Source organism: Ornithorhynchus anatinus, chromosome X1 (assembly GCF_004115215.2).
Source record: "Ornithorhynchus anatinus isolate Pmale09 chromosome X1, mOrnAna1.pri.v4, whole genome shotgun sequence".
NCBI lineage: Eukaryota > Metazoa > Chordata > Mammalia > Monotremata > Ornithorhynchidae > Ornithorhynchus > Ornithorhynchus anatinus.
The window spans coordinates 49796107-49821707 of record NC_041749.1 but is presented as its reverse complement, the minus strand read 5'-3'; the positions used below and the strand labels follow the sequence as shown (position 1 = coordinate 49821707).

Here is a 25601-nt window from a genome sequence, read left to right as displayed (position 1 = left end):
ACGGCGTCCCGGAACGGTTAAACGGTGGTAGCGACGTTTCCGATAGTAGTTTCTTCGTCGGGGCTTTCGATCTCCTCGCAGAATAGCCCGTTATGGATCGCAGGAAAAAGCCTCTGGACGTGCCATCCAGCTCGGTGAGTTGGTTCCCCTTTTTGCGGGATCGGGCGAGCTGTTGACCTCGAGACCCTGTCCTCTCGGCGAGGCCTAGAAGGCAAAAGGAGCTCCCTCCTGGCACTTTCATCCTCCAGCCCGCCTCGCCCTCTCCCCCCTTTTTTCTTTCCTCTCCTCAAATCGCGAACTTTAACGGGCCAGGGATTAAAGATGTACACAGTAGTCGGCGACCAGAGACACCCTGTCCTATGGGGGAAATGAGACCCGCCCTCCCTCCACCCCGAGTAATAAAGAGCTTACTAGATGCCAGGCACTGTTCTAAGCGTTGGGGTAGATACAGGCTAATCGGGCTGGACACACTCCTTGTCCCGCATAGGGCTCACAGTCTTCCTCCCCATTTTACAGATGAGGGAAGTGAAGCACAGAGAAGTTGTGACTTGCCTGTGGGCACACAGCAGACAAGTGGTGGAAGCGGGATTAGAACCCATGACCTTCTGACTCTCAGGCCGTGCTCTATCCACTACACCATCGCCCTGGGCTCCAGGGAAGCTTGTCTTTTTCGCATTCGGTTCCTGCTTCTCCTTGCACAGCACCCGAATCACCTTCCTTTGTCCGTTTCTTCCCCTCCCCCCACTTCCCAAAAAATTAGGCACTGAGCTGCCCTTGCTCTGGCTTGTATGAGCCCTTTTTTTTGCATCTGATTCATTCAATAGTATTTATTGAGCGCTTACTATGTGCAGAGCACTGTACTAAGTTGATCGTAGCCACCAGCCACCATCTCGCTTTGCACTTCTGTACATAATTTCCATTTTCTTTTTGGCAACTTCTTTAAGCGAGTTGTGGGCCGGGATCGTGGCAACGACTCCCTAGGGTAACCTTCCAAGCCCTTTAGTACCGTGCCATGCGTTGGAGGTCACTCACTAACACTCTTTCCCTCTTCAAAGCCCTACTGAGAGCCCACTTCCTCCAGGAGGCCTTCCCAGACTGAGCCCTTCCTTTCCTTCTGCCCATTACCCCTACTCCCTCCCTCTGTTCTACCCCATTCCCTTCTCCATAGCGCTTGTGTATATTTGTATATATTATTGTTCTGTTTTATTAATGATGTGTATACATCTTTGATCCTATTTATCAGAGAAGCAGCGTGGCTCAGTGGAAGGAGCTTGGGCTTGGGAGTCAGAGGTCATGGGTTCGAATTCCGGCTCTGCCTCTTGTCAGCAGTGTGACTGTGGGCAAGTCACTTAACTTCTCTGGGCCACAGCTACCTCATCTGTAAAATGGAGATTAACTGTGAGCCTCATGTGGGACAACCTGATTACCCTGTATCTACCCCAGCGCTTAGAACAGTGCTCTGCAAATAGTAAGCACTTAACAGATACCAACATTATCATTATTATTATTATTTTGATGGTACTGGTGCCTGACTACTTTTGTTTCACTGTCTCCCCTTTTCAGACTGTGAGCCCGTTGTTGGGTAAGGATTGTCTCTATCTGTGGCCGACTTGTACATTCCAAGCGCTTAGTACAGTGCTCTGCACACAGGAAGCGCTCAAAAAATATGATTGAATGAATGAACTAGAAACTGGTGATGCAGAGATTGGGCCAAGCTTTGTGTTTTGGGGCAGGCCCATCTCATTTTTGGCTACCTTTTGTTTTTCAACTTTCACATTGCTGCCAGATCCTGTGTGTTCTTGAACTCTCAAATCCACCCCTTATTTTCCACCCAAACTACCACCACACTGGGACAAACGTGGTTATATCATGGCTATATCATTATTCTTATTATGATTATTATATATTATGGCTATGGTTATATCATGGCTCCACTCCAGCTCTCCCACTCACTAACTTGGATGCACACTTATTCTCACCATCTCTAATCACTATACAGTCTCTAACCGCAAAGAAGCAGCGTGGCTTAGTTGGAAGGAGCATGGACTTGGGAGTCAGAGGTCGTGGGTTCTAATTCTGACTCCACCACTTAACTGTGTGACTTTGGGCAAGTCACTTAACTTCTCTGTGCCTCAGTTACCTCATCCATAAAATGGGGAGTAAGATTGTGAGCCCCTCATGGGACACCTTGATTACCTTGCATGTACCCTAGTGTTTAGAACAGTGCTTGGCACATAGTAAGCGCTTAACAAATACCATCATTAATTACCCTCACCAACTGAAATCCCTCTATCCAACCACTGCCTTGCCACCTGTCTCCTCTCCCACACACTTCCTCCCCACAAATCTGTCCTCTTCCCCTACAGAGACCTTTGATCTTTTAAGCCCATCCAATTTTCTCAACTCGTCAGACCCCATTTAGCCTCCATACCCAAACTACCTTCCTTTGAAAAATTGAAACTATCAGACTCGATCTCACTAAAATCTCCCCTGTTCTCTCCAGCCCCTTCCTCAACTCTTCCATCCTCCCCAGCAGTATCTCAAGAGGAGACCTTCTGCCTTCTCTCAAAATCTGTCTCCTCTACTTGCGCATCTGACCCCATCCCTTTACACCTTATCTAAACACTTGCCCCCTCCCTTCTTCCCACCCTGACTGCCATCTTCAACTGTTTGCTTTCCAATGGCTTCTTCCCAATTGCTTTCAGATTTGCTCATGTCTCCCCATCCTAAAAAAAACCAAACTCTCCCTTGACCCCACAGCTCCTTCCACTCATCGCCCTATCTCCCGCCTACCATTCCTCTCCAAACTCCTTGAGCGAGTTTTCTATACCCGCTGTCTCAAATTCCTCTCCTCCAGTTCTCTCCTTGAGCCCCTTCATGCCACAGAAACCACCCTCAAAGGTCACCAACCATGACCTCCTCGCCAAATCCAACAGCCTCTACTCCATCCAGATTCTTCTTGACCTCTCAACTGCCTTCAATATTGTCAACCACCCCCTTTTCTTGGAAACATTATCCAACCTCGGATTCACTGACACTGTCCTCTCCTGGTTCTCCTCTTATCTCTCTGGCCACTCATTCTTAGGCTCTTTCACGGGTTTCTCCTCTGTTTCCCACTCCTGAACTGTAGGTGTACCTCAAGTTCAGTTCTGGGTCCCCTTCTATTCTCTATTTACACCCACTCTTTTGGAGAACTCATTTGCTTTCATGGATTCAACTACCACCTCTGTGTGAATAATTCCCAAATCAACATCTTCAGCCCTGATCTCTCTCCCTCTCTGCAGTCCTGCTTTTCCACCTGCCTTCAAAACCTCTTTACTTGGATGTCTTGCTATCACCTCAAACATAACGTGTCCGAAACAGAACTTCTTATCTGTTATATTGTACTCTCCCAAGTGGTCAGTACAGTGCTCTGCGCTCAGTAAACGTTCAATAAGTAACGACTGGCTTATCTTCCCACCCAAACCCTGCCCTCCCCCTGACTTCCCCATTACTGTAGACAGCACCTCCATTCTTGCGTCACAAATCCGTAACCTTGGCGTTATCCTTGACTCCTCTCTCATTCAACCACATATTCAATCTGTCACTAAATCCTGTCGGTTCAACCTTCACAACATCACTAAGAAGCAGCGTGGCTCATTGGAAAGAGCACGGGCTTTGGAGTCAGGGCTCACGAGTTCGAATCCCAGCTCTGCCACTTGTCAGCTGTGTGACTGTGGGCAAGTCACTTAACTTCTCTGTGCCTCAGTTCCCTCATCTGTAAAATGGGGATGAAGACTGTGAGCCCCACGTGGGACAACCTGATTCCCCTGTGTCTACCCCAGCGCTTAGAACAGTGCTCGGCACATAGTAAGTGCTTAACAAATACCAACATTATTATTATTAAATCCCTCCTTTCCTCTCCACCCAAACCACTACCTTGTTAATGCAAGCACTTATCCTACCTATCCCACCTTGATTACTGCATCAGCCTCTTTGCTGACCTCCTTGGCTCCTGTCTCTTCCCTCTCCAGTCCAGACTTCACTCTGCTGCCTGGATCATTTTTCCACAAAAATGTTCAGGCCGTGTCTCCCCACTCCTCAAGAACCTCCAGTGGCTGCCCATCAACCTCCATATCAAACAGAAATTCCTTTCCATCATCTTTAAATCACTTGATCACCTTGCCCCCTCCAACCTCACCACACCTATTATAACCCAGCCCTCACACTTTGCTCCTCTAATGCCAACCTTCTCGTGGTTCTTCGATTTCTTCGATCTCATCTGTTTTGCACACCTCTCACCCACGTCCTGCCTCTGGCCTGGAATTTCCTCCCTCTTCATATGTGACAGACTAAGCTCTCATTTCATCTTTTCCCACTTCCTTCTGAGTTGCCCTGACTTGCTCCCTTTATTTGCCACCTCTTCCCAACCTCCAGAGCACTTATATACATATCTATAATTTACTTATATTAATGTCTGTCTCTCCCGCGCCCCCCTCCCCCCCGACTGTAATAGCATTGTGGGCAGGGAATGTGTCTGTTATACTGTTGTTTGTATTCTCCCAAGCGTTTAGTACAGTGCCCTGCACATAGTAAGTGCTTAAATATGATTGACTGTTGGCTGCACTGTTGTATCCACCTCCTTACTGGTCTCTCTAGCTCCTATTTCCCCTTCAATGTATACTACACACTGTTGCATGGATCGTCTTCTTGAAACATCACTCAGCTCACATCTCTCCTCAAAACACTCACTGGTTGCTTGTGTCCCTCCACACCAACCTTAAACTCATTCATTCAGTAGTATTTATTGAGCGCTTACTATGTGCAGAGCACCCCACATGGGTTTCAAGCGTCTTCACCAACTTGCCCCATCATACCATTCTACTCTCCATCTGCTTAGTCCAGTCTTTTGCAAACAGTAAGCGCTCAATAAATACGATTGAGCGAACAAACGAATGCTCTTCCCCAGCTCACTCTCTTCATTGCTCCCAAGCCCGCCTTCTTACTGAACCTCTCTCTCAGCTCTCCTGCCTCCATCAGTTGTAAACCTGTCAACTATTTGTTAGCACTTAAGGACTTAACTATATGTATCCTCAGCACTGTAGTATTTTTTTTAATGGTATTTGTTAATCAGTGATATTTGAGGGTGTACTATGTGCAAAGCACTGTACTAAGTGTGCGGGAGAGTAAACTACAACAGAATTAACAGACATGTTCTCTGCACACAATGACCTTACAATCTAGAGGACTGTTGAGTGCTTACTATATGCCAGGCACTGTATTAAGTGCTGGGGTAGGTACAAGATAGTTTACAAATTTTACAAATGAGGGAACTGGGGCCCAGAAATATGAAGTGACTTGCCCAAGGTCATACAGCGGACACCTGGCAGAGCGGGGATTCGAACCATGACCTGATTCCCAGGCCTGTGCTCTATCCACTACGCCATGTCGCTTCTCAATAATAATACTTTAATTTGCTATAGTGCTTTTATTACCAAAGTGGTCTCACATTAGTTAGTTCATTTTAACCCTCACAACAACCCTGTGAGGTAGGGAGACAAGGCAGATATTATTATTCCCATTTTACAGATGGGGAAACTGAGGTACAGAGAAGTTAAGTGACTTGCCCACAATCACACGGCAGCCTTCTAGACTGGCGTGCTGCCGCTTCGCTACATTGCTTTTCCTAAGACTGTGAGCCCCAAGTGGGACTGGGACTGTCCAACCCAATTTTTTTTTTTTTTTGGTATCTACCCCAGCACTTAGTACAGTGCCTGGCACACAGCGAGCATTTAACAAATACCAGATTGTTATTATCATCATTGTTTGCACCCTTTATTCACCTTTCCCTCGGCCCCATAGAACTCACGTACATATCTGCAATTGAAATTATTTAGTTGTATTAATGTCTGGCTCCAAATCAGTCATATTTATTGAGCGCTTATTGTGTGCAGAGGAAGTGGACTGCAGTGATCCAGGGCTGAGTGTTAGTGGTATGAGATGGAAGGGATAGGGGAGTGGCTGCTTTGAGTTCAGTGGAGAGGGTAGTGTTGAGGACATCAATTGCATCATTAAGGGAGGTAGTTTGGGTATGGAGGCTAATGGGGCATGATGAGTTGAGAAAATTGGATGGGGTTAAAAGATTGGAGGTCTCTGGGGGGTTACAGCAGTGTAGCTCAGTGGAAAGAGCCTGGGCTTCGGAGTCAGAGGTCATGAGTTCAACTCCCGGCTCTGCCACTGGTCAGCTGTGTGACTGTGGGCAAGTCACTTCACTTCTCTGGGCCTCAGTTACCTCATCTGTAAAATGGGGATTAACTGTAAGCCTCATGTGGGACAACCTGATGACCCTGTATCCACCCCAGCGCTTAGAACAGTGCTCGGCACATAGTAAGCGCTTAACAAATACCAACATTATTACAGGATGGATTTGCAGGGAGGAGGTGTGTGGGAGAGAAGGCAGGTGAAAAGGTTGTGGTCAGAGGGATTTCAGAGTTGAAGGTAGAGATTGTACAGTGACTAGAGATGATGAGATCAAGTGTGTGTCCAAGTTGGTGAGTGGGAGACTTCCTCTAGACTGCTGTGAGCAGGGAACATGTCTATTGACTGTTATATTGTAGTCTCCCAAGTGCTTAGTAAAGTGCTGTACACATAGCAAGTGCTGAAATAAATGATTGATTATTTGTGACTTGCCCAAAGTCACAGAGCAAGCAATTAGCAGATTGGAAATTAGAACCCAGGTCCTTCTGAATCTCAGGCCTGTGCTCTCTCCACTAGGCCATGCTGCTTCTCTGTGCCACTGGGGAATGAACAGTTGAAGATGGCAGTCATGGAGGGAAGAAAAGGGGGAGCAAGTGTTTTAAATGAGATCTTGGAGGTGCAGGTGGAGTGAGTTGATTTTAAGGAGACAAGAGAGTGCCTCTTGAGAAACTGTTGCTAAGGAAGAGAGAGCCAAAGAAGGAACAGGAGGTGGGTGTTACTGGAAGGGAGCGGGGGAGATTTTTGGGAGATCACACCTGATGGCTTCAATTTTATTGATGAAATAGTTGGCATGGTCATTTGGAGCAAGAGGGGGGAAGAGCAGGAGGGGCTTAAGGGGGATAAAGAAGTCTTTCATTTGCAGGTGGCTATTAAAAGAGGTTGGGGAAGGTGTGAGATATGAGCAATTGGAAGGAGGCAAGATGTGGGGGGGTTTTTTGTTGTTTTTTTTCTTCTGTACTGATTTCCAAATTTAAAAATTTGGAGCCATTCTAGGTTCTCTAGTCAGGTATTTTTGTGGAGCTATGGAATATTACTTTTTTTGTTTATCACAGTGTCAGCTTAAAAATCCATAAACTAGAACTAATTTTCTGTATATTTTATGTAGTTAGTAGACCTGAAGGCTGAACTTTACCGAAAGCAGGAACAATTCAAACAAGAAAAGCTTCTGAAAAATGCTGGTGTTCCAAGAGAGAAGAAAACAACTAACAAGGTATAAACTTTAACATCTCTTTTTATTTGAACCCAGGGGATTTACTATTAGTATTTTCAAAGGTATAAATGCTACCTATTGCATAAGCATTCCAGAAACTAAAAAACTCTATCCGAGTGGTTTGCTCAGTCACCTATACAATTTGAGGTTTTGAAAAATTGGACATTTTTAATGAAGGTTTTCAACATGTAGCAGAAATCATTGCTGTTCGATTAGTACCATGAATGCAGTTACACAGTGCATTAGTCAAAAGCTACCATTCTATTCAGCTGAGTTAGTATAAAAAAAACCAACAAAAAAAACACTAGATGTATTTATCAGCTGGAGTTGCAGGCTTTGGAGAGGAACGATTAAATGATGTAAACACAATATAAAGAGCTGTATAACTTTTATTGTGTTAATGGTGTTTAATATCTGTGTTAGCATGATATAAAACTATCATTTTCAAGATATACACATTTTATAAGACTAGAGAATTGACTGAAGCCATAACTAGGGAGTAGATAAATGTTATAAGTGGTAATATATGCTTCAAATTCTTGTACTGTATTAGAGGTTTGTACATTACAGTGGAGTTCTGCATTCTGTATCCTGACCCTGGCTTGAAATTAGCAATATTTGCTTAAAAACAGATAGAGATTTTTGTCATTTGGAGTTCTGTATTATGCATTATTTTTCAGAAACCAAGTATCTGGAATAAACAAAATGCTGGAGTTTCAGACCGTGCTGAAAAAGATGCTGAACAGAAGATTGAGGAGCAAAAAACACTTGACAAAGCAAGGTGTGATGAGACAAGCTTGGTTTAGAGTTTAAGGGTGGAAATGAGGAGTAGTATGGTTGAGTGGACTTCCTATGGAACTGTAAATTAGAAATTCCAGTTCTGGGCTTGGTTTGATGTCTTTTTTGTGTTTGCCCAGGATCACCATAATCATTTTCTGTAATCCTAAACACCAGGTTAATATTTTCCTAGTGTATTAGATTGGAGAAGCAGCGTGGCTCAGTGGAAAGAGCACGGGCTTTGGAGTCAGGGCTCATGAGTTCGAATCCCAGCTCTGCCACTTGTCGGCTGTGTGACTGTGGGCGAGTCACTTCACTTCTCTGTGCCTCAGTTCCCTCATCTGTAAAATGGGGATTAAGACTGTGAGCCCCACGTGGGACAACCTGATTCCCCTTTGTCTACCCCAGCGCTTAGAACAGTGCTCGGCACATAGTAAGCGCTTAACAAATACCAACATTATTATTATTATTATTATGAGGAAATTGAAGCCCTTGGAGATTAAGTGGTTTATGAAAGGTCACACTCTGGGTAAATGGCAAAATCAGGATAGTTGTCATCACAGGTATTAAGTGTCCTCTGGTGTGGAGGACTGAGGTGGGTATAAAATTAGAACTCACCTCTGACTCCACAGTCTCTCGTCTTCTTGGGCAGATGACTTAAAACTTTGTGTCTTCATTTTTTTTTTCTGGAAAATCCAAACTGCAGGAATGTCCCGATGAGAAGTTATTTGCTAATTTATTAGTGTTCCATCAATTTTATGAGGTTTCTACACCTGATGAATTCTGGAGTGTCCCTTCTAGAGTTTTTGAAAAATGTATTTAGTGGGGTTTTTTTTTGTTTTGTTTTTCCAGAGGAATGTAGGAGATAATCTGTCAAGTTCCCTTTGGCCCCTGACTCCATTGCAGCTGGTTATTGTAGGATTGGAAAAGTTTTCCAGCTATCATCTAGTCCATCCCCCTGCCTTCAGGCCAAACTGCATTTTAAGTAGTTTCGCTGTTGGGATTGTATCACCTGCTTTTAAAGGAGATTTTCCAAGAAAGATATTCCAGAGTTATGCAACTCTTGCAATCAAACTAGTGGTCATTGTTATGCTAACACTATATGAGGAATACAAAGTATTCTCTATTTTATACGCAAGGCACCCCCTCCCCCCTTTTCCCCTTTTTTTTGGGTTTGTTTTTTGAGGTGATTACAGATTTTCACTTTTTGTAATCTGATGAAATCATATTTTTGGCACCTAATACAAACTGCAGTTGGGGATCCTGGCAAAGGAATTCCATATGTACAAACTATTTCTAATGCTGTGTTTCTTCTTTTAGGGAGAAGTTAGAAGAGAAAGCCAAACTATATGAAAATATGACAAAAGGAGACTTTCCAGGTGAACAAAATTCGGGACCATAGTTGTGTCTATTTCAGGATTTTGTACATTGCATAGAGCACTGCAGGCAGTCAGATACAAATTAAGTGCCTGCTACTTCAGAAATTAAGTATACTTCGTTTAGTCACCTTCACTCCATTTGCATTGCATGTAGAGAGAGAATCCCACCCTGTGTGAGAAACCGGTCAGCTGAACTATTTATAAATTGACAACCCCAGTGCTATAAAAAGTACCTAATCTGTTGTGGGCAGGGAATGTGTTTGTTTATTGTTGTGTTGTACTCTCCCAAGCACTTAGTACAGTGTTCTGCACACAGTAGGTGCTCAAATACAGTTGAATGGCTGCAAGTTGGGAAAGTGTAGGGGAGGACAAGGAAGGGAAGGGGTGGTGTGATGGACCTGAACTGACAATAACCTTCTGCCGCCTCCCCCTCCCCCCACCCACAGCCAACACTTAGCCAAAGCCCCGTTCTTGAGCCAAAGTTAGGTCCAAGAAGAGCCAGATGTGTCTTGACTGCCGTGAGTTGCCAACCTCTGTTCCAGCAAAACTGTGGGACCCAGTTGGTGATCCTCCACCATGTTGCCCAGTCATCGAATTGTCTTAAGAGAAAGGGATATTCTGTTTCTTTAGCCAAACTCAGTAAGAGCAAAGTGGCACACGTATTTTCCAGTTATACTTAGAGAAACAGCATGACCTAGTGGATAGAGCTTGAACCTGGGAGTCAGAAGGACCTGGCTTCTAATCCCGGCTCCACCACTTGTCTGCTGTGTGACTCTGGGCAAGTCACTTCACTCCTTTGGGCCTCAGTTACTTCATCTGTAAAATGGGGATTTAGACTGTGAGCCCCATGTGGGGCAGGGACTGTGTCCAACCTGAGTAGCTTGTATCCATTCATCCGTCAGTGGTATTTGAGTGCTTGCTTGGGGCAGAACACTGTACTAAGTACTTGGGAGAGCACAGTGCAGCAGAGTTGGTTGACATGATCCCTGCCCAACAACTATCTACCCCAAAGCATACTACAGTGCCTGGCACATAGTAAGTGCTTAAAAAAATTATGTTTGTGCTCTTTCTCAACACAGAAATTTAACCCCGATAACTTTTAATTCTAAGAATTTTTTTTCTTTTCCTACCAGCTATTTCTAGTGTACAGCATCTGCAGTAGTGGAACAGACTAGATTGAAATCATTTCTTCATTCTCGTACCAAAGGGAGAGAGGAAGAGGGAGTGTCTTCCTTTTAAATCTATAGAGCTCCATGATCTGTTCTTAGTGGAAAAAAATTCAAATAGATTTTCATCTCTGCAACTCTGGGACAAGCATCCTTGGAATCACAACCCCATATTCAGAAAATCAGTGAACGATACTTAGATTCTCATTGACAACATGCCAAAATCTTCAGAGTGAGTCTTCAGCATCGTAAGCTTAAGGTCTTTTGTTCTTGCACACTCTCTTGTGATCTGCTGAAGAAGAAAGAGGTGCATCAGAACTATTGTTACAGAGTGGAAAAAATCAAAAGGAGCCTACTAGAAGGGCAGGAAATACATCTCCTGCTTCTGTTTAACTTTCCCAAGTGCTTAGTACAGTGCCCTGCACACAGTAAGCACTCAAATGCTGGTGATGGACCCTCTCTGGGGAGAAGGTATTTGAGTGGCTGCTCTGGGAACTTCTCTCATGCATTGAAATTTATCCAGATTGTGGGCAAGGATCGTGTCTACTAACTTATTGTACTAAGTGCTTAGTAAAGTGCTCTGCCTGCAGTAAGTGCTCAGGAAATTTCAGAGATTGATTGATAATTGTTTGCTACTCCTTCAGTCCCTTGTGAGGCTTAGGGAAAGAGAGAATTTTTCCCCCTAGCATTACATGGGTGAGAGAGGTACAAAAAGAAGACTAGATGAGCCAATTAACTAATTGTATTAGAACTAAATTATTTTCCATAATACATCTCCAGTTACATAGTCTTCAATTCACAGAAAATTATGACTCAACTATATGGCATTTTGTCTTTACAGGCAATTTTTTCAGAAAATATTAGTTCTTTATACTGAGAGGTTTCAGTAATTTATAATGTATTTATCTTGAATTTCACTGACTATCATTAGTATATAACATTCAAAGAATTAAACTTTTCCATAGTGATAGGGCAGGAGAAAATTTTGGAATCTCAATGTTTTTATGTAAATTGAGTTCAGGGGTATTTTTTTAGTTTTTGTAACTCTTCATCTCATAGTCAGTGTATGCCTTGAAGTGCTGTGGAGGTATGAGGCTATTTTATATTGATTTCTTGATCTGTGGTGATATTTGATTCTTCTACTTCAGATGAAGAAACTGAGAATCTCTATCTCGTGGATTTCACTCAGAAGATCATAAATGAACGCAAAGAGAAGTGGACGTCTTGTGAGAGTTGCATACCTACTAAGAAACCAGAAAGGATGGAAAATGAAGAGGAGAGTGTTTCTGATCTAGACATTCCTCTTCCACGGGAACCTGGGGAAGAATGGTTTGTAAAATTATATTCTGTTGTGAAATAGCATGGCTTAGTGGAAAAGCACAGGCCTGGGAGTCAGGGTACCTGGTCTCTAATCCCGGTTCTGCCACTTGCATGCAATGTGACCTTGGGAAAGTCATTTCACTTCTCTGTGCCTCAGTGTCCTCAACTGTAAAATGGGGATCTAGTAGCTGTTCTGCCTTTCTTAATCTGTGAACTCCATGTGGAACAGGGACTGTGTCCAACCTGATGAATTTGTATCTAATCCAGCACTTAAAACAGTGCTTGACACATAGTAAACGTTTAACAAATACCGTAAAAACAGACATAGCTCATTTGCAATCTGCATCGACTGACTTAAGCTTTCTTTTTAGCTACTATTCCAACAATTACTCAACTTTTTCACATTCAATCTTACTTTATATTAATGTTTCTTTGGGAGTTAGTATGTTTGGAATAGAGTAGGTTATTCTAGGTGTGGTTTAAGATCATTGGGTGCAAATGTGGCTCTTTGGTCATTAAGTCAGATAAACTTGTAGTTTAACATTTTGTAGGAGCTAATACACATCAAAAGGTGCCCCAAAATAAGGTCATCTGGACAGAATCTAATCTGACCCTTTTTCTTATTTGTTAAAATAGGTGCCTGCACCACCACCTACTTCTTTTGCACATCAGTTTTCATATTCAGGTGGTACTGACCATTATGCAGAGCTAAAACAGATGGATTGCAATTTGCAATCCATATTCTTTAGTAAATAGTCAGATAATGTAGATCGTTCTTTCCCTAAAATAAAAAAAAATAAACTGAAAGGGATAAGATGGATCCATCCTGTCTCTTTTTTTTTTTTTTTAAAAAAAAAAAAGCCTTGCATAGTTTGAGGGTCCTGTTGAAAACATTTCACAGTTTGACCGTGAAAAAGTAGGAAGGCATCTTTTCTGGTTCCTTGCTTTCAGAGTAAATCCAACACATCCTAACCTAGGGTTGTTCAGACACCAAAGCTGCTGTCAATTGGTACAGCTGGCTCCCTCAACTAACAACCAGAATAAGATTCCCTGTGTTTCATAGGACTTTGATTTAGGATTGGGGAAAAGGGAAGGGGAAATATCTCTGCCAGATCATGTTCTTGTTTTTTGCAATAATAACGAGGGTTTGCATCAAGAGAGTTTCCACACTCTCTCACAGTCCCCCTGTGGCCAGCAGCACACATAGCTAGATGGTCAGCTTGGTTAAAAAGTGCAATCTTCAGTCAAAGAACCTTTGGAAGGACTTGGGCTTCAAGCGCTGCTCTATCATTGCCCATTTTGCATAAGCCATTATTAAACATGACACTTTGACACTAATAAGGGTGGGGAGTTTTTTTCCAATATTCTTGCAAATACCAAGAAGAAAGTGATACAAAAACGAGGAGCCCCCCCCACCACACACACACACACAGACACACACACACATATGCAAATAGGGAAACCAAAATGGAGGAAAGAAAAGTAACCTACATATGGAAGCACTTGAAACTCCAACCTTTTAATGTTTGGAGATGTATTGCTGATGAGGACTATGTATTGCAAAGGAATTGTAATCAGAGAATATAATAGTTATCACTTAACTGATGCAGTTCAGGCAGCTTTAATAATATACAAAGTGTACTTTTCCTCTCCTGGATGGATTTTTGAGAGAGAGAATAAATATATACATATCAGAAATATTACCTCCTTTGAAGGGGTTAGTGAAAGAATTTACTTGATGATAATGATAGCCACATCACCACAAACTGCTTTTAAGTTATCTGGAGTTAAGTGGCTCACAAGATTATAGGACGTGCCACATGCCACAGTATGGAGAAAGAAGATGCTTGTCCATCACTTCTGACATTTTTCTTTTAAAATAAACTCCAGCATTCTAAGTGTAAAAACTCTTTGGTAGTTAAATCCCAGGTGACAAATAATCATTCAAGGAATAAAATCCATTTGGCTAGAACTTCTCTTTTCTCTCTCTTTGTCTCTTCTCTCTTTTCACGCTCTTTCTCTTTCTTTGTCTCTGTCTCTGTCTCTTTCGCTCTCTCTCTTCTCTCCCCCACCCCACCCCCAGGTGCTTGGGAAATACAGAATAATGAAGTGAATGTTTGCTGGCCATGAAGAGTTTACATTATAATGGTGGAGACAAACCTAAAAATACATATAATTATTTAGGTGTTAAGTATTTACTATGTATTAAGCACCATGGTAGATAACAGATTAGACATAGGGGGACCTTATACAGAGCTCACAATCTATTTTATCCTCATTTTACAGATGAGGAAGCTGAGGTCCCAACAGCTTAAATTACTTGCCCAAGGTCACACAGTTGGGCCTGGAACCCATGTATCCTTTTTACTGCTTCATGTTCAAGAGCTGATGTATCTACACTTTCCAGCTTTATTTCCCTTTGTGCATTTGTGTTTCTGAAACTTTGCCACTCTTCATTTTCCTGTAATAAGTACTGTAAAGGTGCAAAACATTCTACTCTTGGATGGGACTTTAATATAGGAATTTGTACCAGAAAATGTCAGTCATGGTAGTATCTTAAGATTCATTCATTCATTCAATAGTATTTATTGAGCGCTTACTATGTGCAGAGCACTGTACTAAGCGCTTGGGATGAACAAGTCGGCAACAGATAGAGACAGTCCCTGCCGTTTGACGGGCTTACAGTCTAATCGGGGGAGACGGACAGACAAGAACAATGGCACTAAACAGCGTCAAGGGGAAGAACATCTCATAAAAACAATGGCAACTAAATAGAATCAAGGCGATGTACAATTCATTAACAAAATAAATAGGGTAACGAAAATATATACAGTTGAGCGGACGGGTACAGTGCTGTGGGGATGGGAAGGGAGAGGTGGAGGAGCAGAGGGAAAAGGGGAAAATGAGGCTTTAGCTGCGGAGAGGTAAAGGGGGGATGGCAGAGGGAGTAGAGGGGGAAGAGGAGCTCAGTCTGGGAAGGCCTCTTGGAGGAGGTGATTTTTAAGTAAGGTTTTGAAGAGGGAAAGAGAATCAGTTTGGCGGAGGTGAGGAGGGAGGGCGTTCCAGGACCGCGGGAGGACGTGACCCAGGGGTCGACGGCGGGATAGGCGAGACCGAGGGACGGCGAGGAGGTGGGCGGCAGAGGAGCGGAGCGTGCGGGGTGGGCGGTAGAAAGAGAGAAGGGAGGAGAGGTAGGAAGGGGCAAGGTGATGGAGAGCCTTGAAGCCTAGAGTGAGGAGTTTTTGTTTGGAGCGGAGGTCGATAGGCAACCACTGGAGTTGTTTAAGAAGGGGAGTGACATGCCCAGATCGTTTCTGCAGGAAGATGAGCCGGGCAGTGGAGTGAAGAATAGACCGGAGCGGGGCGAGAGAGGAGGAAGGGAGGTCAGAGAGAAGGCTGACACAGTAGTCTAGCCGGGATATAACGAGAGCCCGTAATAGTAAGGTAGCCGTTTGGGTGGAGAGGAAAGGGCGGATCTTGGCGATATTGTAGAGGTGAAACCGGCAGGTCTTGGTAACGGATAGGATGTGTGGGGTGAAGGAGAGGGACGAGTCAAGGATGACACCGAGATTGCGGGCCTGCGGGACGGGAAGGATGGTCGTGCCATCCACGGTGATGGAGAAGTCTGGGAGCGGACCGGGCTTGGGAGGGAAGATGAGGAGCTCAGTCTTGCTCATGTTGAGTTTTAGGTGGCGGGCCGACATCCAGGTGGAGACGTCCCGGAGGCAGGAGGAGATGCGAGCCTGAAGGGAGGGGGAGAGGACAGGGGCGGAGATGTAGATCTGCGTGTCATCTGCGTAGAGATGGTAGTCAAAGCCGTGAGAGCGGATGAGTTCACCGAGGGAGTGAGTGTAAATGGAGAACAGAAGAGGGCCAAGAACTGACCCTTGAGGAACTCCAACAGTTAAAGGATGGGAGGGGGAGGAGGCTCCAGCGTAGGAGACCGAGAATGATCGGCCAGAGAGGTAAGAGGAGAACCAGGAGAGGACAGAGTCCGTGAAGCCAAGGTGAGATAAGGTATGGAGGAGGAGGGGATGGTCGACAGTGTCAAAGGCAGCAGAGAGGTCAAGGAGGATCAGAATGGAGTAGGAGCCATTGGATTTGGCAAAAAGGAGGTCATGGGTGACCTTAGAGAGAGCAGTCTCGGTAGAGTGGAGGGGACGGAAGCCAGATTGGAGGGGGTCTAGGAGAGAATGGGAGTTAAGGAATTCTAGGCATCGATTGTAGACGACTCGTTCTAAGATTTTGGAAAGGAAGGGTAGTAGGGAGATAGGACGATAACTGGAGGGGGAAGTGGGGTCAAGAGCGGGTTTTTTTAGGATGGGGGAGACGTGGGCGTGTTTGAAGGCAGAGGGGAAGGAGCCCTTGGAGATTGAGTGGTTAAAAATAGAAGTTAAGGAAGGGAGGAGGGCAGGGGCGATGGTTTTAAGAAGGTGAGAGGGATTGGGGTCCGAGGCGCAGGTGGAGGGGGTGGCACTTGCGAGGAGGGAGGAGATCTCCTCTGAGGATACTGCAGGGAAGGATGGGAAAGTAGGGGAGGGGGTTGTTGGGGGGGAGGGGAGAGGCGGAGGGGTGACTTTGGGGAGCTCAGACCTGATCGTGTTGATTTTCGTGGGGAAATAGGTGGCCAGATCATTAGGGGTGAGAGATGGGGGAGGGGGAGGAACAGGGGGCCTAAGGAGAGAGTTAAAGGTCCGGAACAATCGGCGGGGGTGACGGGCATGGGTGTCGATGAGGGAGGAGAAGAAGCTTTGCCTGGCGGAGGAGAGGGCAGAGTTAAGGCAGGAAAGGATAAATTTGAAGTGTGTGAGGTCGGCTTGGTGCTTGGACTTTCGCCAGCAGCGCTCAGCAGCTCGAGCATAGGAGCGTAGGAGGCGGACGGAGGAGGTGATCCAGGGCTGTGGGTTAGTGGCGCGAGAGCGGCGGAGGGAAAGGGGGGAGAGAGAGTCGAGATGAGTAGAGAGGGTGGAGTTGAGAGCGGAGACCTGATCGTCGAGAGTGGGAAGAGAGGACAGGGCGGCAAGGTGAGGCGAGATGCTATTGGAAAGACGGATGGGATCGAGAGAGCGGAGGTCTCTGTGGGGCAGTAGCGAAGATTTGCAGGGGGAGGGAGTGTGAGAGATGAGGCAGGTGAGAAGGTTATGGTCCGAGAGAGGGATTTCAGAGTTGGTGAGTGAGGAGATAGTGCAGCGGTAGGAGATGACAAGATCGAGGGTGTGACCGAGTCAGTGAGTGGGCGCGGTATGGTGGAGGAGGAGGTCGGCAGAGTCGAGGAGGGATAGCAGGCGGGCGGCAGAGGAGTCGTCGGGTACATCCGTATGAATGTTGAAGTCTCCAAGGATCAGAGTGGGCAGAGAGAAGGAGAGAAGGAAGGTGAGAAAGGGGTCAAGGTGGTTGAAGAAGTCGGAGGTGGGACCGGGAGGGCGGTAGATGACGGCGACAAATAACTGGAGTGGGTGGTAGAGGCGAATGATATGGGCTTCGAAGGAGGGGAAGGAGAGGGAGGGGGGAGGAGGGATAGTGCGGAAGCGGCATCGGGGCGAGAGGAGGAAGCCGACGCCTCCTCCCTTACCGGTGAGTCTGGGGGAGTGGGAGAAGGAGAGGCCTCCGCCGGAGAGAGCGGCGGCGGAGACCGTGTCTTCGGGAGAGAGCCACGTTTCCGAAAGGGCGAGGAGGAGGAGAGAGCGGGAGAGGAAAAGGTCATGGATGAAAGGTAGCTTGCCTGTAATAGAGCGGGGGTTCCAGAGGCCACACTTGAAAGTAGCTGTGGGTGCAAGGGGAGGAGGGGGGGAAGGGCGGGGGGAGGGGAGGGTTTGGATGGGAAGGAGGTGGCGGGGCCCTGGACGAGGAGAGGGGGATGAGGGGTGGCGGTGGGACAAGAGGACTGGGATGGGGCATGGGTGGGGAAGAGAGAAGGGGGGAGGGGGTGAAGAGGGGGTTTGGTGGGGGGAAGAGTAGGGGGAGGGGGAAGAGGATCACTTACCTACTAACCCTAATTTCCATTGACCAATAGTTACTTTAACACAGTTTTTCCAAAACACGACATTCTTCACACATCCTACCCCCACTCTGTTATAGGAGTGTACTTGGCTGTGTACCAGTTAAAAGGGGAAAATAGCAAAATATTGGCAGACTGAAAGCTTTCGTGTAATGCAGACTAGTATTTCATGTGTAGCAGTAATGGGGAAAAACATTTTGGGATTGGGTTGCGTACTTCATTGAAGTTGAGGTAGGGTGGCAGTTGGATCCCACCCAAACTGGACAGGTTAAAGCAGAGGAACCAGACTAATTCAGGATGATGCATTTTGAAGAGTTGAATGTTTTGCAACAGATTTATAGGTAATATCACAACAAACCTTTGAAAAGAAGGAACAGGATATTTTGTCCTAGCAGAAGGCACTGAAGTAAAAAAAAAAAAAAAAAAGTACTTCTATATCAACTGCAGAAAATTACATCAACAGAGCACTTTTAGGTAAAAGAGAAATTACCCTGTAGTGCAATTATACAACTCAGATAAAATACTAACCATTACCTATGGCAGCAAAAGGATTGTGTAACAGAATAGAACAGGAAGGTAGCCATCTCCCCCTCCAGACTGTGAGCTCTTTGTGGGCAGGGAATGTATCTTTTGTTGTATTGTACTCTCCCAAGTGCTTAGTATAGTACTTTGCACACAGTAAGTGCTCAATAAATACAGTTGAATGAATGAATACTCAAAGGAAAAGGGAGGTAGGGTGTGGCCAAGGGGGATACTTAAAGATTTTTTAAGAAGCTTGGAAAAAGAGGGGAATAAAAGGAATAGCAGGAATGGGCCACTAGCATTGTGAGGTAAACTGCCACAAAGCAATGGAAGAGAATACCAAATATAATTCCCTCTTTTTTGGGTTGAGTCTGGTGTTCTGGTGTACTGAGTTCATGGAGTAACTTTACAAAGGAGCTGTGGACATAATCACTGACAGAAACACCTAAAACGAAACAGACCAAACTTGGACCTTTTCGTTATCCCACTCTGGCTTGTAAAGGGGTGATCAAAGGGCCTTTTGGGTTGCTTCCAGCCCCACTGGTTTTGCTGCTGAGAAAACACCGATTGGTGGCTTAATAGGAAAGCTCCATAGGCCCAAGTTGTGAGAGGAGGGCATGGCAGAGATGACTATTTCATTGGCTTTTCTCCAGAACCCTGGAAGCCAGGTTTACAAAGTCCATTGAACAGTGTCAGTAGTCCATTGTGCAGACCACATTTTCCTGCTTCCTTCATACCTTCTTCCCTTCCTTACTCCCCAGTTCAACTCTCGTGGGCTTTGATCCTGTTTTTGTAGTTGGGCTGTAGCCACGATCCTTACTGGAAGCAAGTGTCTGAGTTACTACATAGAGTGTGGCGAGAGTTGTGATTTATTTTATAAAGTAGCCAAAAAGACTTTATAAATACCTTGGGGAGATATGCCTAGTAGATCGACTTAAAGTTTGTAAACTTGTTCTTAACAGATGCGGGCATTATGGGGTGAGCAAGTTCTTTTGGCTAACTCTACAAAATAGAATGCAAGAATAATACAGTTATTGTTATGGAGTGCTTACAATGTGCAAAGCGCTGGGGTAGATATCAGTCCCTTGCCCAGATGGGCTCACTGTCTTTGGGAAAATGTCCACTTCATTCTCACTTGGCCCAGTTTTTCTGTTTGAGAAACCTTTTGAGTGTGAGAATACAAATCTTTGCTGATACAGCTTTTGTTTCATTTCAGGGTTGATTATGTGGATTGCCTCGGTCGATCCAGACGCTGTATGAGAAAGGATCTACCAAATCTTCTGAAAATGGATGAAAATCTTCAGGTGAAACGGTACGAAATGGTGAAAAAATATACCAATACAACTGTTCCTACTGTTGTTAAATATAACTCACTCATTAAACATCTTCAAAAGTACATGTTTCTGATTTTCTGAATTTTTTTTTCCACAGGGGGATATGAAATCATATCCTCATCTTTTTTTCTTTATGGAATTGGTCATATCCCACATTTCCATTAATACCTGTATCCTAGATGCCTAACAAGGCACTTAATTGAGATTTTACCAATTTTTTTTTGTTGTTGTTGTTAAACTAGGCTTGGTGCTAAACAAACCCTTTTATCCGAAGACATGAAGAGAGAACTTCAGCGGCAGCAGTGGGAAGAGGAAGAAAAGGAGGCGCTGAGCAGACCCATGGGACCCATACATTATGAGGACCTTCGGGAAAATGGTACCTTTTGTGTTGACTGGGATTCTCTTATTTATGATCTTCGTATAAAGACAAAGGGATAATTAATTGCTGGTATCAGCAGCTGTAATACAGAAATGCTGGGGTCTAGCATGATAGTCCACTTTTTTACTTCATAACTGGTTTTTAAAATCACTTATTAAACATTGAGGGGGAAAAAAACCTTCCCATGAATGAGGTCAGTTAGCCCTTAAATTTTAAGAGAAGTTGCAGAGCTCCAAAGCTACTTAGTAAACATTTCTTCTGTGAGTTGGGAAACAAGAGGGTACAGTTAGTTGTGAGGTTTTTGTTCAGGTCCTTTCTTCAACATCCCAATTAGTTCTCTTTCCCTTTCATGCCCTAGTAATAATTGGGCCTGGCTGTAGTTTGTGAATCAGGGAACTCTAACATTCTGGATACACTTGATTATTTCAGAGGCTCGGCAACTTGGTGTTGGGTATTTTGCCTTTGCCCGGGATAAATCCCTGAGAAACAAGCAAATGGAGACTCTGGAAATGCTGCGAGAACAGGTATGAAGTTCATAGTAGGTATCCAAAGCCTGAAAGGGAGGTGGAGTCTCTCCTTGTCACTGTAAAGCATTAGCTGTCTGGGAGCAGAGCAAAAATCAAACTGATTTTTTCTAAAAATGTAGGCAATGAAGAGGGCAGCTCTGCAAATGCCTGTATTGGTTCAAAAGTTGAGGCACACAATTTAGAGTCAAGTGCTGCTCTGTTTTAGGCCTACTGCTTCCTTGTAAATGCTTGATGGTTTTTTTAAAAAAAAATTAAAATACTTCAAAGCAGTCCCTTTTGAGGTCATATCTTGTAAGTGATAATGACTCAGTCCTCCTTTGGGGATGAGTTTAGATATGAGGACTGCAAAGTGATTGAGGAATAATCTTTCCTTCTCACTGGGAGGGCTAATTAATCTATCATCTCTCCCTGAATTTCCAGCCTGTAATAGAAAGGCTCACCTATGAGTTGAAAATATCAAAATAGGAGCCCATTTGTATTTTGGGCTTCTGAGAGCTAGGAAAATCAGTTCTTTGATATGCTTGCTTTATTTTTAAAGGTGCCCGATTTGCACTTATTTGAAGTGTCACTCAGGGACTGACACTTATCATTTCAGAGGAAGGCAGTAGTAAGGAAATAGTATTTGCCCTTATTTTCAAGGTAAAATTTCATTCTCTGATATTTTCATACTTGCTATCTAGACTACAGACCAGAGAACCAAACGGGAAAATATAAAGGAAAAGCGAAAGGCTGTATTGGATGCTAGGCTTATGAAACTCCGACAGAGGAAGCTGAAGAAATTGAACAAAGATGGAACAGTAGAAGAAATTGAAAGTATGTCACTTTTTGGGGGGCGGGGGATTCCACCCCAACAGTAATTGGTGCATATGTGCTTAACGATCACTGTATTATTATTACTATGTCTTTTGATTTGAGCCTCAAAGCACACAGGGCAACTTGGGGCATGTTGTCTTTGAGCAACTGATGCGAATGAAACACTGTCCAAAATGTATTTTTAAGGTGATCATTAGAGAAATGACACAAAGTAAACCTCAGTGTGAGAGGGATATAGAAGTTCAACAATTCAGTGAAGTCACTTTAAATTTGTATTTACAGTCTACAGACTTGTTTCATTTCAGTCTTCACAATAGCTCTATATGGATGCCTGTATTAACTAAGACATATAATACAAATTTGAAATGTAGTACAAATTTGACAAGTGCTAAATTCCAAGAATTTGAAAAGGGTGTTTACACTTTACAAAAATGACAGCCCCTCCATTCCGCAATCAAATTCTGCAAGCTGACTGCCCTAAAGTTCCACAAGCCAGTCTCCCCCACATAGTTTTGGCAATGAAAAGTGAGGGGGCAGCAAATGCCTGGCCCAAATGGGTAGTGTGTTGGGGATTGGGGAGAAAAATTAGGAAGGAGGGCTGGTTTGTGCCTTCTTTAAATTTCAGATTTTGGTTGATCGTTCAGATGTTCTTCTTTCAGACATATATTTAACCTACAAAGAAACTTTGGAACCATTTATCACAACAATGTTTTGTTTCCTCTCAAAATAACCAGGGGGGGAAGAGCTTATCGGGCTCTCGGAGCCAAAACATGCTCCAATGATATCTGCTCCATCCCAAAGTAATAAGGTGGAAGTCTTAATTGAGGAGAGAAAAGATACAAAGCCTGGTGTACCTTACGTCCGAGAGTGGGACAGAGGCAAAGGTAAGTGTATTTGGTGTCATCCGACCATATCATTTGAAAGCCGAGAGTGGGACAGAGGCAAAGGTAAGTGTATTTGGTGTCATCCGACCATATCATTTGAAAGCTTTCTGTCCTTTTGTGTGTCATCCGACCATATCATTTGAAAGCTTTCTGTCCTTTTGTGTGTAAATTCTAGGTGTACTACTCTGACACCAAGTTTGACTGTGGGAGGGTGCAGCAAGAAACCTGAATGGGGGTGTGAGAAGGTGCTTTTGTGCTGCAAGCACTTCATGGTTTATATTTGTGGGTCTCTTAAGATTCCCTGTGATCCTTGAACGTGATGCGTTTCAGTGTCTAGAAACTGACTTAAGAGTTGTGGGGGGGTGGGGTAAACTTTCCCATTGTAGGGGGGGTGGGAAGCCTACCAAACTGATCAATTTTCAAGAATCCTTTGTGGAAATGACTTGAAAACCAGTCATTGGGTAACCCAAGTTACAAAGCTTTAACAGTTGCTCTTCGATATTGGTGCCATGACCGTCTGAATTCATCAAACCATTTAGGAAAGCCTTTTTAAAATCATATGCAACATAAGGTCTCAGCCGTCCTGGTTAAACTGTGTTTGGATGGCTTTACATTGGTTGCCTGCTAGTATTTCCATAACTGCATACTTATCCAAACCCTAGCTTAAACTCAATATTTCCTTCTCCTAGATTAAAATATTGAAAGGAGCATTCCAACTTCTCCCAAAGTGTGCAGCCACTGGCTCAGACTAAGTAGAACCCAGCCTGGAATGAGAAATGCCAGTATAGTTGGGGAAGAGGGAATTGCAGCAGCAATGCAGCTGTTGGCTATCTTGACAGGTCTAACCCAGCCACGCTGAGGCCTAATCTCCCCAGCAAGGAGATGTGAGAAAAGAGGTACTAATTGAGCCTACAGTGGGCCCTACGTGACAAAAAGAGGGATTACAGACTGGAGCATCAACCAGCTCTCTGCTGGGAGTGATTTATAAGAGTAATAATAATAATTGAGGTATTTGGTAAGAGCTTGCTATGTGCCAGGCACTGTACTAAGCACTGAAGTGGATGCAAGCAAATTGGGTTGGACACAGTCCCAGTCCCACATGGAGCTCACAGTCTTAATCCCCATTTTCCAGATGAGAGAACTGAGGCCCAGTGAAGTGACTTGCCTGAGGTCCCACAGCAGACATCTAACGGAGCAGGGATTAGAACCCAGGTCCTCCTGACTCTCAGGCCTGTGCTCTATCCACTAGTCCAAACTTCTTCTCTCGGCCAAGCTGATTCCTGGTTGTAGTTTAGTGGCCCCTTGCCATAACCAGCTTGGGGACTCAACTAAACTGTCCAGGGCTCAGGGTAACAGCTGTGATTTAGAGGAGTGGTCACAAAGAGGGATAGCCTCTTTCTAAGTCACCTTTGGCAGGTGTCAGGTGCCAGAAAGGAGCGCTAGGGCTTTAGGATTTGCACAAATCTCCTCTTGATCTGTGCCAGTTCTGTGATATATGTCAGGCAAGCTCCAGTAAGTTGGGTTGGGCAGGTTTGGATAGCCTGCTGGTATTAATTGGGCCACAGAGGACCCTCACCCACCTAGCAAGCATGGCAGCTGTGATGCCACTAGGAAATTCCTCACATGCAGTACTTCTGGCCTGTGGCAATTCATGTGCACCCACTGGGACAACTGTGAAGTATCACACAAGTCCTGCCTTATCTGGAATTACAGCAAACCCCAAAAGCTGCAAATCAGCTAGAATAAAGATATCCTTAGTCCAGGCCCTCTAATCTTAGCTCATAGTGAGCTCACCACTGCAGCCCTCTTTTGAGAGTCCCAAGACTTCTAAATACGAATTCTACAAAGGACAAAGTCTTTTAGTTCAACTTTAGCGGTACAAATAGTGAAATTCGATTTTGTATTTTTCCTTGCATTGCCGTCAGAATCCTTCTTTACTAGGATATTAGAATTTTTACATCGGAAGCAGCTAATATGACTGGATCTGATATTGGAGGGTCAAGTGTGATGAAAAAACAAAATAAACTTTCTAGTTAAGATTTCGGGGATCCTTTGGGTTTGGGGGGTGGAAAATCAATGAGTGGTATTGTACCAAGTGCTTCCTATGTGCAGAGCACTGTACTGAGCGCTTGGGAGAGGACAATACAACAATTAGCAGACACTTTCCCTGCCCATAACAGTCTAGAGAGGGGAGACATTAATATGAACAAATAATTTGTAACCTATAATTTATAGATCTGTACACAAATGCTGTGGGGTTGACAGTGGGGTGAATATCAAATGTCCAAAGGTCACAGATCCAAAAAAGCCTTACAAGATCTTTCTTTCTTGTTTCCCAATAGAGTTTTCTTTCGGACAGTGGTCGAAGAGGCAGTCAGTTCTCAGGGCTGAAAGACATCCTGAATTTGGCCCACCTTCTGATTACTTTGTGGGTCAGATGAGAATCGGAAACCTGAGCAGCCAAGCTTGGAACCGAGCTGGATCATCATTTAATGGTTTGGGGCAAGGCCTTAACCAGGACCAAGAGTTCCTCTCCTCGCAGCCCTCCACCAGCAGTCCCCCACAAGCCCCGGAACCAGCGTATGAAAGCCTAGATGCTCTCTTATCATATTACAAACAAGTAACATGAGCCGAGAAACAACTCTTCATTCCCAAATTTGTATTGTGCAGAGAATTTCCAAAAAATAGTTTCACTTCAATAATGGAAGTTGAATTCCATCCTAGATTTTGCTCTCTGACAGGCAGTGCTTGAGGGAAGAGTTTGAATATGATTACCTGCCTGAGCAGCAATCCAAATTGATTGTAGGTGTGCCATCAACGTCACTAATTGTCCACTGAGTAACCTATTCTAAATCTCACACCTATGAATGTATCCAAAGCTCTCTTGGAACCCCAGGTAATTTCAGTGTGCACAACTTGATGTGATAAAGAGTGCCAGATGCTAACTTCCTGCTGTGTGGAGAGATGTTTTATTTTTTGTTTGTTTGTTCGTTTGGAACCTACCTCCTTTAAGCTTCCTTAGATGTCCCCTCATACTGGTGTGGATTTTGGCAAG

The 25601-nt window shown here is 44.4% G+C and overlaps 1 protein-coding gene across 1 annotated transcript; it reads left to right on the top strand.

Annotated features, from left to right (window-relative positions):
* CCDC174 (coiled-coil domain containing 174) lies at window positions 1-25495 on the top strand. Its single transcript, XM_029051948.2, has 11 exons — window positions 1-134; window positions 7343-7447; window positions 8128-8228; window positions 9545-9603; window positions 11918-12098; window positions 19826-19921; window positions 20186-20319; window positions 20752-20846; window positions 21530-21662; window positions 22397-22546; window positions 24889-25495. Exons 1-11 carry the CDS (start codon window positions 93-95, stop codon window positions 25173-25175), a joined length of 1383 nt encoding a protein of 460 aa, XP_028907781.1. The 5' UTR covers window positions 1-92; the 3' UTR covers window positions 25176-25495.
* Window positions 25496-25601: the final 106 nt, after the last annotated feature.

What these genes read in the sequence shown, in the direction of transcription:
- CCDC174 (XM_029051948.2), top strand. Translation starts at nt 93, where the DNA reads ATGGATCGCAGGAAAAAGCCTCTGGACGTGCCATCCAGCTCG. An exon ending in TGAGGACCTTCGGGAAAATG is followed by an intron (nt 20,320 to 20,751) that starts GTACCTTTTGTG and finishes TGATTATTTCAG; the next exon opens with AGGCTCGGCAACTTGGTGTT. An exon ending in TGGAAATGCTGCGAGAACAG is followed by an intron (nt 20,847 to 21,529) that starts GTATGAAGTTCA and finishes CTTGCTATCTAG; the next exon opens with ACTACAGACCAGAGAACCAA.